Source organism: Engystomops pustulosus, chromosome 1 (genome assembly GCF_040894005.1).
Source record: "Engystomops pustulosus chromosome 1, aEngPut4.maternal, whole genome shotgun sequence".
Classification (NCBI taxonomy): domain Eukaryota; kingdom Metazoa; phylum Chordata; class Amphibia; order Anura; family Leptodactylidae; genus Engystomops; species Engystomops pustulosus.
The window spans coordinates 214,000,913-214,015,642 of NC_092411.1; the positions used below are offsets into that span (position 1 = coordinate 214,000,913).

The 14,730-nt window shown below is 43.2% G+C and overlaps 1 protein-coding gene across 2 annotated transcripts in view; it reads right to left on the reverse strand.

Moving 5' to 3' along the window:
- The window catches only part of NDNF (neuron derived neurotrophic factor), a 57,378-nt gene extending 43,129 nt beyond the window's left edge, over positions 1-14,249 (reverse strand). Inside the window, exon 1 of one of the 2 annotated variants that reach the window (XM_072119341.1) lies at positions 14,194-14,249. Coding sequence is in view for 1 of the 2 variants with exons in the window: in XM_072119339.1 (XP_071975440.1) it covers positions 13,955-13,956 (2 nt within the window). In the remaining variant the exon portion in view is untranslated. Of the gene's footprint in view, positions 1-13,954; positions 14,000-14,193 lie in introns of those variants that run through there. The other variant, XM_072119339.1, reaches the window with a different exon arrangement.
- Positions 14,250-14,730: the final 481 nt, after the last annotated feature.

Sequence of the window (14,730 nt, forward strand, 5' to 3'; positions counted from 1 at the left end):
TATATAATGAATGGGGGGGGTGAGGAGGGCTGTATATAATAAATGGGGAGATGAGGAGAGGATTGTATATAATGAATGGGGGTGAGGAGGGGATTGTATATAATGAATGGGGGAGGGGTGAGGAGGAGCTGTATATAATGAATGGGGGGGTGAGGAGGGGACTGCATATAATGAATGGGGGAGTGAGGAGGGGACTGTATATAATGAATGGGGGGGTGAGGAGGAGCTGTATATAATGAATGGGGGGGTGAGGAGGAGCTGTATATAATGAATGGGGGGAAGAGGAGGGGACTGTATATAATGAATGGGGGGGTGAGGAGGGGACTGTATATAATGAATGGGGGGGGTGAGGAGGGGACTGTATATAATGAATGGGGGGATGAGGAGGAGCTGTATATAATGAATGGGGGTGAGGAGGGGTCTGTATATAATGAATGGGGGGGTGAGGAGGGTGCTGTATATAATGAATGGGAGGATGAGGTTGTATATAATGAATGGGAGGATGAGGAGGGGGCTGTATATAATGAATGGGGGGTGCATGCAGGGGGCTGCATGTAATGTTTGGGGGGAGAGGAGAGGGGCTGCATATAATGGGTGGTGAGGGGGATGCATATAATCTATGTGGGGGAGGGGGGCTGCATACAATTAAACTTATGGGGATGAGAAGCCTGTATAAAATGAATCTACGCCAGTTTACTGCAAAGGGGCCCACTGAGGCTCTGTCGCCCAAGGGCCCACTGAAACCTGGAGCCGGCCCTGTCGTGATGCAATTCCCCAGCACACTCCATAAACCGCACTTCTATCTGGATGGCCAGGGTGATGAGACCACTCAGAGTAGCAGGCAGGTCACGAGCGGCCAATGGGTCTTTGACCTGGGAAGACAGTCCCTTTTTGAAAGTAGAAGCCATACCAGCGTCATTCCAGGAGAGCTCAGGAGCCAGAGTACGGATCTTGACACATACTCGCCCACGGATCAGTCTCCTTGGCACAGGTCCAGCAGCACCGTTTCAGCTGAGGAGGCTTGAGCAGGTTCGTCAAACATGGAGCGGAATTCAGCCAGGAATGCAGTATCGACGGCTGTGACTGGATCGCGTCTCTCCCAAAGAGGTGTAGCCCGGGCCAGGGCCTTCCCGGAATGTAGACTGACGATGAATCGAGCTTTCGGTGACAAACTGGGTAATAAAGCCCCTGCACAACTTGGGATCTCCATCATAATTGTCAGGCATAGAGAGTCTTAGCCTAGGTTCTGCCGCTGGTAGATAAGTCAGAGTAACGGGAGGGGTTGCAGGAACTGCCGCAGGAATGGGAACTGTCCCTCAAGCCTGAAGCTGGGGCACGGAGGAAATCAGCTGTTGCAGTGCCACGGTGACTTGACCAAGTAGTTCTGCTCGTGAAGCAATCTGCAGGGACTGCTAGGCGACAACCCTGGAGATATCAGCCTGTATTGGAAGTGTCACCTCAGCAGGGTCCATGACCGGATCTAACTGTCAGGGTTTCGGGGTCAGTGGACCCCCTGGACCACCGGGGGAGATGGTACTGGGGGGGGGGGGATCTAAATGGCACCTGTCTTCACCAGAGCCCGCCGCAAAGCGTGATGGTCTTGCTGCGGCGGTGTGCCACCAGGTCGTTCCAGGCTAGCCCCCAGTGGCAGCGGCGGTTGTGATATAGAATCGTAATCCAGGCTCGAGGTCAGGAACAGGCACAAAAGTCAGGGCAGGAGGCAGAGATACAGAGGTCATAGGCCAGGTCCGAGGTCACAACAGGGAAACAGGCAAGGCAGGCAGGAGAACAGGTACAGGAACACAAAGAAAGCTTTCTCATAGGCAATAGAGCTTAAAGATCCGGCAGGGAATCTTGGGAACAGCCGGCCTTTAAGGAAACCCGGGAGTGCCAGCGCCAATCAGCAGTCCACTGGCCCTTTAAATCCCAGAGTGCCGGCGCACACTAGGGAGTGGGGACGCACACGTGGACCAGACTGGGTGGGGGCCGCACCACAACGCGATCCGAGACACACCCGTGACACATTTAGTCCATGAAAGGTGCGACATCACTGCTATAGGGGCTCTATCACAAGAGCTGGGGGAATATTATTTTTAATAATAGGTGGGGAACTATCATTACAGTTTCAGCATGTCTAAGATTTTGTGTTTAAGGGAAATGGTTCACACTACCTGCCGGAGACACATTGCTCTCTGAATGCTCACTTCATATGAATTCATCAAGCATACATAAATCAGTAATTTAGTGAATATGTATTATGATGTATAATTTTTATTCTGTATTGTAGTAATTTTTACTTTTGCAGCCTTGATCTCTAACTCTCAATCTTCCCTCAAATCGGGATTGGATACTAGATGCTATTATGTCTGTTGTACTGTATATGATTTCATAACTCTCTCTATCTGTTAAGAGTTGCAGCAGGATAATATATGCCATTATATGAAGGTACTATCCTGTATTTAGGTGAATAAAGCACTTACAGGTAAGAAACACTTTTAGTATTATTATACTTGCTACATATTTTTCAAATGTTAATGATGGTTCATTAAAGAGAAATAGAGCAGAAAAAGAAACAGACATATGGAGAAAGAAATAACTTTTAGATAAGAATGATAGGATATTACATAGATCTAGTGATCAGTATTGATGGGATTCTTACAGCTGTAAGTCAATAAACTACACAGGGGGTCATTTACTAAGGGCCCAAATCACTATTTTTCGTTGGGTTTCCCAAATATTACTGATTTGTGGCGTTTTCCCTGAATTGCCCCCGGTTTTTGTCGCACGCGATCGGATTGTGGCGCATCGGCATGCATGCGAAGGGAAACCGACGGCGTGGCCGTCAGAAAACCTGACGGATTCGGAAAAAACGTGGAATTTTTTCAAAAAATGCATTGCTTGACACGCACTTACCTACACTAAGAAATAGAAGGTGAACTCCAGCAGACTTCAGCGCAGCAGCGATAACTGGTGGACATCTGGTGCACGACCATAGTGAATCCCGACCGGACCCGAATCAGCGTCGTAGAACCTGCCTCTGGATCGCGACTGGACAGGGTAAGTAAATGCGCCCCACAATGTTAGTAGCTGTAGGGCACCTTTTCCTTTCCACCTTCCCTCCTTAGATGTAATGGTGATGAAATTCACAACCTCTGTGAGTGAAAAGTCAGTCTTGGTAGACCAAGACTGATTCATCGATTATCAGAGTGATTATTAATTTAGGTGGGATGGCGTAGTAAAAGAGCTTGATAACTGGAGAAATCAGATTCTTTCTCTAACAAGGTATTTTGCAAAGTCTCTTATATTTATCCAAACTTTTGTTTATGAAAAGGTTTGTTGAAAAGTAAGTAACTATTGGGTTTTATCATGATTGTTCTTCTGTAAAAAATTTTATTTCTATTTTAAACAGATCCAGTTCACATCTTATAATAAAACATTCTACACATAAAATAGGCTCATTTTCACTTTACACTTAGTAGACAAAGCTCTTCATATCCTGGACATGCAGCATGGTTGATGTATAGCATATGTAATTTCTATTTCTGCTCACACTAATTATTGTCAGCAGCAGCATGAAGTGGGAGCAGATAATCATTGCTCTAGCCATATTGCAGTTCATATACTCACATTCACATTGACATTCATGGTTATGTCTGTTTTTAATTTCAACTACAGATCTAACTATAGACTTAAAAGACAAATGTAGCATAAAGGGGGCTACCCAATGCTTTTCATCACTTTGAAAATTCCCTCCACTCATATGACTTGGAAGGATAGAGGTGCAGGAAGCAGTCTTAAACTATTTTTGCTTGTGGCATTTTTTTAATGAAAGGCCTAAAATTTATAACAAAAATAATGAAAGTAAAAAGCATTTAATAAAGAGATGTCAAAACAAAGTAATAAACACAGGCTAAACTAAGTTAAAGGGAAGGTACCAGCTGCCAAAGAAAGTAAAAACAGAATTGTATATGGCACTTTAATATGTTTTCAACCATGCCTTTCCTGTTTCCAAGCCATCTGTTTGACAATAAATTCTGTCTTTTCCAAATGAGAGTCAAAACAGTAGAAAAGCAAGCCCCATGCTCCCACAATCTCTGTCCCTGTCTTCATGGCCACACTGTGCTAATCCTAATGTGACAACTTGAGAATGGTCCCTACTCTGGGTACGTGCACAGAGCATGTGTTCAAACAGAGAGAAAGACAGACACAGCAAGGTCAGGTAAAGCTGGTCAAAAACCAAGATGGTGACAGGGTACAAAATTATGAGGAAAATAGAATAATCAAAGGTTCAAGCAAGGGCCAGAAAGTACAGTAGGACTACAAGTGCCAAGAGACAAGTCGATCCACCACTGAATGGGCAGTGAAGTAAAATGGAGACCCAAGACCCGAACCCCAGCAGCTGATTGATTCAGCCATCCATCACTTCAACAGCACCTGACACATGTCCCATGTGTAGCAAAAATAATACTCATCCTTTTTCAGAGCAAAATACCTGTGTGTGGTACTAGACAAGAGAATTTTAAAAGTTTAAGAGCAGATTTGCCTGATTACATTGCTGTTAACAGTGTGTTTACAAAACACATGAGTTAATGCAATGTTAACACATTTTGTAATATAATGTTAACAAATGCATACATTTACACATGCTTTGACGTTTAAACACATGTGTTTTGTAAATATTGACAGCAATGTACTGCACTCTCAAATGCAGGAGCACTGACAATTAGTCATACCTGTTTTCTTCTATGCAAACCACCTTCATCAATCGATGTCATCATCATGGGAAAAAGAAACTATATACCTGCAGACATACCCCAGGAATACTGAGAACTCCATTTACATAAAAAACTAAATTGCCAGATTACTACGACTCATGTATGTTATAAAGTGCCAAACACAATGGGGGTGATTTCTTAAAACAGTCAATAAATACACCAGTGCAAAGTCCGACTCCACAATCATATTCTGCTCCAGATAAATCACACTGCATGATGGTTTATCTGGTGCAGTGTAAGACTGTGGAGTCAGACTTTAGACCAGCTATTAGTAGGTCTAGTTTACGCCAGCTGAATTGTTTTGGTGCCCCAACTAAATGCTGGTGCCAAGGATAGGTCATGCCCCCTTTTCCCAAGGGACGCCCTCTTTTAGATTAGTCAAAAAACATCCAAAAAGGGATGCATTTAAGGTAGAAATTATAACAAAATTCTGGCGAAAACTGTTGATGTATCTCCCGCAATGTTCTTTTTTACCTGTTGCACTTATGGAGCTGGTAGACTCCTTTAACATTAAGAATAATGGGGCACATTAACTTACCTGTCCCGTCGCAATCCCCGCTGTGCGTTGTCTGACGAGGATTCGGGTCTGCCGTGATTCACTAAGGTTGTGCGTCCAATTTCCTGCATGTGTCGCTTCCCTGCTGAGGTCCACCGGAGTTCACCTTCTTCTTCCTGGTGTAAGTAAGTGCTTGGTCTTGCGACACAATTTCATTTTTAAATTCTGCGGTTTGTCTGAATCAGTTGGATTAACTGACGGCACACCCTCCGATTTGTGTTGCATGCAAGCCATCGCACCACAATCCGATCGCATGTGCCAAAAACCTGGGGCAATTCGGCGCAAACAGGAAACCCGACAGAATCGCAGTCTGCGGACCCTTAGTAAATGTGGCCCAATGTCTTCATTTGACCTGCTACGTTATTAAATGTACAATAAATATTCAAAAGTATTTAACAACATTATATTTTACCATAGAAATTGGATTAACCCCTTAGCGCTCTGCGCCGTAGCTGTACTGCGCTGAGTCCCGCGATTAGCACTCAGCGCAGTACAGCTACTGCGCAGAGCCGATGCCGGTTCAGCGCTGTATAGCAGCCGAACCGGCATCGTTAGCCGCGGGATTTCAGCGGTAATTTACCGCTGACATCCCCGGCTAACACCCGCGGTCGGAGTGGGCTCCGATCGCGGGTGTTTAACCCGTTAAATGCCGCGGTCAACGCGACCGCGGCATTTAACCTGCCTTCTGGGGGTCTTTACCCCACGATCGGCCCCCCTGCACCGTTTTCGGGGGGGGCGATCGCTGTTTTGGCTCCTCTGGGGTCCGATCGGGACCCCAGAAAAGCCTGGAGGGTTTACCTTTAAGATGGCGTCTGTGACGTCATCTTAAAGGCAAAGTGTCAGCCTATGCATCTGCATAGGCTGGCACTGATAATACCCTGCAATACATTAGTATTGCAGAGTATTATCAAGAACAAGCAATCAGATGATTGCTTGTTCATATCCCATGGTGGATCATGTAAAAAATGTACAAAAAAATGTTTTTCAATAAAAAATTACTTTATAAATCACTAAAAATGCCCATAAGCCCCAAAACATATAAAGAGACATATAACGCTCAAAAAAGTCTAAATCATAACACAAACCCCACATATATAGTATCACCGCGTCCGTAACAATCCATAGAATAAAACTAAATAACTATTGAACCCATATGATGAACGCCGTAAAAAAAACCCGCCAAAAACCCGCCAAAAATTATGATTTTTACCTATTATATCCCACTAAAAATGCAATAAAAAGTGATCAACAAAACATATATACTCCAGAATGATATTGTTGTAAAGAACAACATGTCCCGCAAAAAACAAGCCATCAACCAGCTCTGTAGCCAAAAACGTAACAATGTTATGCCACTTGGAAGACGGCGATGCAAAAATTATAGATTTTTCCCCACATTAGGGTTTTATTTGGCAAATTTAGTAAAACATAAGAAAAAATATTCATGTCTGGTATCCCCGTAATCGTATCGACCCATAGAATAAAGATAACATGATTATTAGGCTATACGGTGAACACGAAAAAAAAAAAAGTAAAAAATCCAGTACAGAATTGATGCTTTTCTACTCATGACCTCAAAAAAAGTTCCAAAATTTTCAACAATAGGTGATACCAGCCCCAAAATGGTAACACTGGAAAAAGCATCTCGTCCCGCAAAAAAAATGCCATCACATGACCCCAATAACGGAAAAGCGAAAATTTTATAGCCTTCAAAAGGGGGCAACCAGAAAACTAAAATCCTGGCAGCTGCAGGGTGCTCCTTCTCTTCTGTGCCTCGCTGTGCCCCCATAACACAAGTAATGTCCACGTGTGGGGGGTCGCTGCACTCAGGAGAAATTGTAGAACAAATTTTATGGTGAGTTTTCTCTTTTTATCTTTTGGAAATGTGTAAATTTTAGGGCTAAATGAACGTATAACCGACAAAATTTGACCATTCTAAATTTCACCGCCATTTTGATTCAATTACTATGAAGATCTCAAGGGGTTAACAATCTTTGTAAATGCTGTTTCTGATAGCTTGAGGGGTGCAGATTTGAAAATGGGTTGGTTATATAGGGGGTTTTGTTGCTAAATATGTAAAATTTGATTTCAAACAGTATTTATCCCCAAAATAGTCAATTCCGAAAATACAGAAAATCGCTATTCGATTTGTAGGCCGCGTGACGTCAAAATAAATTATCCAAACATTTCAAAAATTATGAAAATGTAAAGTAGACAAATGGGAAATGTTATTCTGCAAGTTATTTAGGTGGTAAATTTATCTGCCTGAAAACGCGGTGATTTTGAATTTCGAAAATGGCAAATTTTTCTAAAAATTCATCATTTTTTTCTTTTTTTTGTAAATAAACGCAAAACTTATCAGCCAAAATTTACCACTAAAATGAAGTACAACATGTGGGGAAAAAACAATCTCAGAATCGCTTTGATAAGTAACAGTGTTCAAAAGTTATTACCACAGGAAGAGACACTGGTCAAATTTCAAAAAAAAGTTGCGAGCCTTAACCTGCAAACAGGCTGCGTCCTTAAGGAGTTAAAGGAAATCAACCACTTATATACAGTGGTTTTGAGCCGTCATTACTTACATACTGATACAGTACTGCAGATGAAGCAGCTGTAAAGCTGAATTACAGGACCGTTTCAATAACACAGCAGCCCTGGAGCACCCCAGAGGGGTGGTGAACGTCTTGGGCGCTCGCTGTATGCATAATTATGCACACCTTGTACATGAGAATGGGAGGGAGGAGAAGAGAAGAGGCGCCCCTCCAGGTGTGAGAGGTGTGAGAGGTGTGAGAGCTGCAGAGATTTTAAGGCCCCTTCTCCACTGGCGTTTTTCACGCGCGAGTTCTGCGCGTGCATTTGACGCTCAGAACTCGCATTGCACTCTGTCCCATTGTATTCAATGGGTCTTTCTCCATTTGCGTGGTTTTCAACGCGCGTGCTTGCGTTCGTTTGCACGCGCGTCAAAATCGCAGCATGCTCTATTTTTGCGTTTCACGCGCGTTTTTCACGCACCATTCAAGTCTATGGGGACGTATCAAAAACGCATTGCACTCGCAAACATTGCAAGTGCAATGCGAGTGCAATGCGTTTTAAACGTAAGGGTTGCTAGGTGACCAGTATAACAGTATTTCCCCTGCTCGCGAACGATCATTTAATTTAAAAAACACAATGAAGAACAGTGAAGAATAGAATAAAAACAGTGAACACAGTGAAAACAGTGACCACAGGATCATTTAAGATAAAAACAGAGTGCAGAACACAGTGCAGAATAGATTACAGATGTTCGGCACATCTGCTTACTTGTCGGGAGATACGCGCGGAGCGCTGCGAACAAAATAGCATGTGAAGAACAATATATATGTGTGAAGAAGACATTGCAGATGTATGGAAACATCTGCAATGTGTTCTTTACACACATATATATTGTTCTTCACATGCTATTTTGTTCGCACCGCTCCGCGCGTATCTCCCGATAAGTAAGCAGATGTGCCGAACATCTGTAATCTATTCTGCACTGTGTTCTGCACTCTGTTTTTATCTTAAATGATCCTGTGTTCACTGTGTTCACTGTGTTCACTGTTTTTATTCTATTCTTCACTGTTCTTCACATCTGCTAACTTGTCGGGAGATAATATACGCGCGCGGAACAGTGAAGAATAGATCGCAGATGTTTGCAACTTATCAGAAGACATTATTTTTCAATTAAATAAAACATTTTATTCCCGAACCTTGGTCCCTTTGAAAAAGTCCCATTGACTTAAAAAAACGCGCGTGAAAAACGCACCGAAAACGCAAAAAAACGCGAACAAAAATGAAACAAAAACGCAGCAAAAACGTCAGTTTTTCACGCATTGCACACGCACGTGAAACGCAACGCTAGTGTGCAAGAGGCCTAAGACTCTTTTTCTCTGTTATCCAAACATTCCTGTAATTCGGCTTTACAGTTGCTTCATTTGCAGCACTGCATCAGTATGTACGGTTCAAAACCACAGTGGTAAGTGGTTGATTATCTTTAATTACTTTGCCTGGAGTTGGGGAAACTATTCAAATTGTTATCAATTACTAATATTATAATACATATTACTTACCCGGTCCATTTGCGATCCCGCGGTGCGTTGTCCGACGTTGATTCGGAGCTTGCCGGGATTCACTAAGGTCGTGTGCCCGATATCCACTAGGTGTCGCTGCTGCGCCGAGGTCCGCTGGAGTTCACCATCCTCTTCCTGGTGCATGTAAATGCATGTCATGCGACACATTTTTTTTAAAAAATACTGCGGTTTTTCCAAATCCGATCGGGAAACCTGACGGAAAGGATCGGTTCGGGCCCTTAGTAAATGAGCCCCATTACCTGCATGTAATTGTTGTGTATAGATGCAATTTTCCACAATTTATAAGCGGAATACAGAACTAAAGAGTAAAGCCATTGCATTGTAGCCACTTACGTAAAAGAAATGCAATCCTGTTAACTAAACAAGAAGATGCTGCTTTACATTACACCCCCTAGAGAATGACCATGTGCCTGAATTCTTCACATAAACAGGTCTAATAGAGGGCTCAAGTATCAGGTTTTGTTTATGCACTAGGTTTTGTCAAGCGCTACTCCAGTGTTAGAGTTTTATTCCATCTGCTAGATAAAATGTAACTATAGAGGACCATTATACTTTACACACAGATTATCTTTAATCCATCTGTGCTGGATAATGTTGGAATGTGGTTACTTGCCATTTGCATTACCTGAGCAGATTGTTACACTCTTCTTCACTGAGAAATGTCAAACTGACAGAACTTTCTAAATGTTGTTTGGATCGGTCAGAATGCAGTCACGTCACACTGTCTTACTTATTGGCAATATTATGTTACTTTTTAGCAAGAACAGTGACATAAAGGGTTAATCTATTGACTCTCCTGTACAGAGAAGGAGGGGGTGATTTTTGTGGTACAGACGGACCCCTACTTAAAGACACCTGACTTACAGACGACCCCTTGTTAAAGACGGACCCCTGTATTATATATAGCACTTGGCACCCGGAAAACTCTGTTGGAAAATTTCAATTGGAGGTGACAAGCTGGAGGTCTGACTTATAGGACTGGGAGACTGCATATCCTCCTGAATGCTCCTGGTAAATGACCAATGTTCCATTTATCAATAATGTTGCTATTAAAATAACAAGTTCCTTTGCAGCATTTGGATAGAGTCTTCAATATGAAAGGACATCCTGAGGAGGCTAGTATGAACAAATCCCAAGATTCCTTAAAGAGAACATATCAGGCAAATTAACCCCCAAAACCAAATATATTTTCATAGACTGCCATTAGTAACCCTTGCCTATGCCTTCATTGTCCCTCTACATGCCTGTAACCTTAAACAATCAGGTACTAAATCTGTATGCAAATTACCTGAGAGAGGTCCAGTGAAGCATTATCATATTCACCAGTCCAGCTTATTCATGAGTGGGAGGCACAGCCACACCTCCAGTGCTTGACTGACAGCCTGTATAATGATGTGACACTCCTGGTACTGGCTCCTCTACGTGCTTCCTGGTTCTGATGGCCACACCTCCTGCAGCCTGTGTGTGTATGAGATACTCCTATACATATGACTGACAGCCTGTATAATGATGTGACACTCCTGGTGCTGGCTCCTCTATGTGCTTCCTGGTTCTGATGGTCACACCTCCTGCAGCCTGTGTGTATGAGATACTCCTACATACATGACTGACAGTCTGTTTAATGATGTTTGACACTCCTGGTGCTGACTCCGTTATATGCTTCCTGCTTTTGGAGGCCTTGCCCCATGCAGCCTGTGTGTGTATAAGATCCACCTATACACATGACTGCCAGCCTATATTATGATAAGACACTCCTGGTACTGCTTCCTCTATGTGCTTCCTGGTACTGGCGGCCACGCCTCCTACAGCCTGAGTGTATGAGATACTCCTATACAAGTGACTGACAGCCTGTATGTGACACTCCTGGTGCTGGCTCCTCTATGCGCTTCCTGGTTCTGGCAGCCACGCTCCCTGAAGCCTGTGTATGAATGAGATTCTCCTATACACATGACTGCTAGCCTGTATAATGAAGTGACACTCCTGGTGCTGCTGCCTCTATGTGCTTCCTGGTGCTGGTGGCTACACCCCCTGCAGCCTGTGTGTGTATAGGATCCACCTATACACATAACTGACAGCCTGTATTATGATATGCCACTCCTGGTGCTGCTGCCTCCTGGTACTGGCGGCCATGCCTCCTACAGCCTGTGTGTATGAGATACCCCTATACATGTGACTGACAGCCTGTATGTGACACTCCTGGTGCTGGCTCCTCTATGTGCTTCCTGGTTCTGATGGCCACACTCCCTGAAGCCTGTGTATGAACTAGATAGTCCTATACACATGACTGCCAGCCTGCATAATGATGTGACACTCCTGGTGCTGCTGCCTCTATGTGCTTCCTGGTGCTGGTGGCTACATCCCCTGCAGCCTGTGTGTGTATATGAGAGATACAACTACTCCAGGATGCAGCCATGTGTACGGGAGGAGAGAGCATGTCAGGTTCATGTGTAGCTGATGTCTGTGTCTCTCATAGACAGCAGATAAAGAAGAAGTGCTAGGAGGAAAGGTAAGGGGTAACGGGTGACATCACTTTCTTTCTCCACGTGCCCAGGCTAATTTACATAATAAAGGAAAGAGGATTTTAGAATGATTAATGTATGAATTGACTAAATAAAGGCTGGGGTGGAATCCTTGTGAGCTGGTAACAGAATGAGTAACATAGACCTGATGACAGGTGTACATTAACATAAGAGAATCTAAGTATTTATAGTCATGAAGTCCTCATCAAAATACAAAGTGTAAACTTCTCAGTTATTTGAAGACCCAGCCTCTGTAGTTAAGACTTCTAAAAAGATTCATCATACAGTAACTCCTAAGATACTTTATCAAACAACATGAAGTTGAGTGTCTGTAGAACACAGCTGCTTTCTTACCAGTGTCTTTCTGCTACACATCTGGAGGAAGCTGGCCTGGAACATACCACTGGTAATCTGGCTACACAGCATAATAAAACCTTATTACAACAATATGGACTTCATGAATACTTCAAACAAAAACTCAGCAGCAAGCTTAAAATATAAACACACTAAAGGACTTTTTGTTTGTCGTACAGAAGTAATTTAGATCAATCCTTCTTGGCTCAACACAACCACTGTTGTAGTTCATTGAGTTGTATTCTGTTTTCCCATGAGATGTAGTTTGGCCGTCTGTACCCATCATAAACATTTTATATATACCACAAGATGCTATCCACAAATCACATATTGGAACAATTAATTAACAGAGGGAGACAAAGACATAATAAGCGGACAGTGTTTGCAGACAGCCACACAGGAAAAAGTAGCTATCTTTGCCTCTATTTTGCCTTTATCATAATGTTTAAAAGTTATCAAAACTTTTAGCAGCCAAGTGCCCAAAAAGCAACTCAAAACCCCCCTTATTTATCGCAAGGTGCCAACCAAATATTAAAGCAGTAACTTACTGCTCCCTGTTCTTCAACAGTCATACAGTCATATTGGCCTCCAGAGGACAGCAACACAGTAGAAAGATGGAAAATTTGCATCATTTTAGCTTCTTTCCTGTGTCTCTCTATACAAAGAAAATTGTGGGGCCAGCAGGAGGTCCTCCAAAGATAATTCAGCCCTGTCTATTCATTCTCCCTTTCCTACAGTCCCAAGTAGTGAAGTAAGTAACAAAATATGACTGAAAGCAGCATCTTTTAAGTTCCTTGGAACTGTCCGGTGTGCTGGGGTGATGGCCCGGGTGCCCACAGAAAGGGCTCTGAGTGCCTCCTATGGCACCCGTGCAATAGGTTCGCCACCACTGCATTAGAGGTTGTTGTCTAAGTGGTCATCGGGTTTTAACCCTTTAAGCCTGGTATGGGGATCTGGAACTGTGGAAAATTATGACACTATAGAAATATTTTTTATTATTATTATAATACATTACCCTAAAGCAGTGGTGGCGAACCTATGGCACTGGTGCCAGAGGCGGCACTCCGAGTCCTTTCTGTGGGCACCCAGGCCATCACCCCAGAATGAAGTTCACCAGACAATACTCAAAGAATCTGCCTGCAGAATCTTCCTACAATGATAGGGGAATTTGCCTTCCTCCTTTCAACTGCATTGGTGTCTTTGGGAGGCTGAAGGATTGAAAGTTGTCAATGAACAAGGAGAAATAATACTGCTTAAATTGCTGCGCTGGCACTTTACAATAAATAAGTGGCTTTTGGTTGAAGTTTGGGCACAGAGGCTCTAAAAGGTTTGCCACCACTGCCCTAAAGAGTCATAGGGGCGAATGTATTATGTCCTAAGAACCTGATTTTTTGGGGTAAAATAAGGTTTTTACTTTGTGCTTGTTGTTGCAGATTTACAGACTGTCAGAAAACAGAACTTGTGTGTCAAAAAGCTGTCATAACCTGACCAGCAAACAGGAGAAGCACAACCACAACCAGACTTGGCACAAGCTGTCAGACTGGGTAAGTGATTGCGAACTAGAGCCTTGCCAACAGCAGAACCCACTGTCAGGAACCTGCTAACAGAATCTGAGAGTACCTGGCAAGAGGGAAAACTTACATTGTCTGGCAGCTGCTTGATAGTAGGGCCGACAGGTAACAGGGAATCAGAGATAAACCACTATTCACACAAAGATATAGAAATGTGTCAAGACAATAGCCAAATACAAGCTGTATTGTAGAAAGCAGGGTCACAACAGAAGAGATAAAAAGACACAGAGGGACAAACAGCAGATAATAGACAGACAAGTGATGTCAGGCACAGCATCAAATAGAAATAGAGAGGTCGAATAAACTTACCAGAGTTGGGATACACAGTAAGCCTAGCAATAGATACAGACTATGTAAAAGGACTAACATAACCAGTAACCTGCAATCAGACCTGGACAGATATATAAGGAATTCCTAGGTGACTGCCCCAGCTATATAGTTCAGCTGTCCATCACTCAGGTCACAGCTGATACTACCTGACAGGTTCTGATGACACCACCCAACTTTCTAGAGGAACAGCTCAGCTTCAAGCTCAGCCAAGGAAGCTGACTCTGAAAGGCAGCTGTAAACCAACAGTCCCAGCGAAGCAGCCCTGGGTGTGGCACTAAGCTCATTACTTTGCCGTTTTGCGGCAGCGGCCGCTCAGCTTTCTATGGATAGGGAAGGGGTGAGTAGTGCTTCCAGTCACATTCTTATCTGTCTGAATTTCAAATAATACTAAGAGATTAAATTATTTAATTACTGTATATAGTAAGTTGGTAAGTAAGGCCTAATACCTTGTTATTAGGGAGCCTTAGTTTCTGTATTATCTTCTGTAGCTCCTCTTTTTCTTTTCTAATCTTCTCT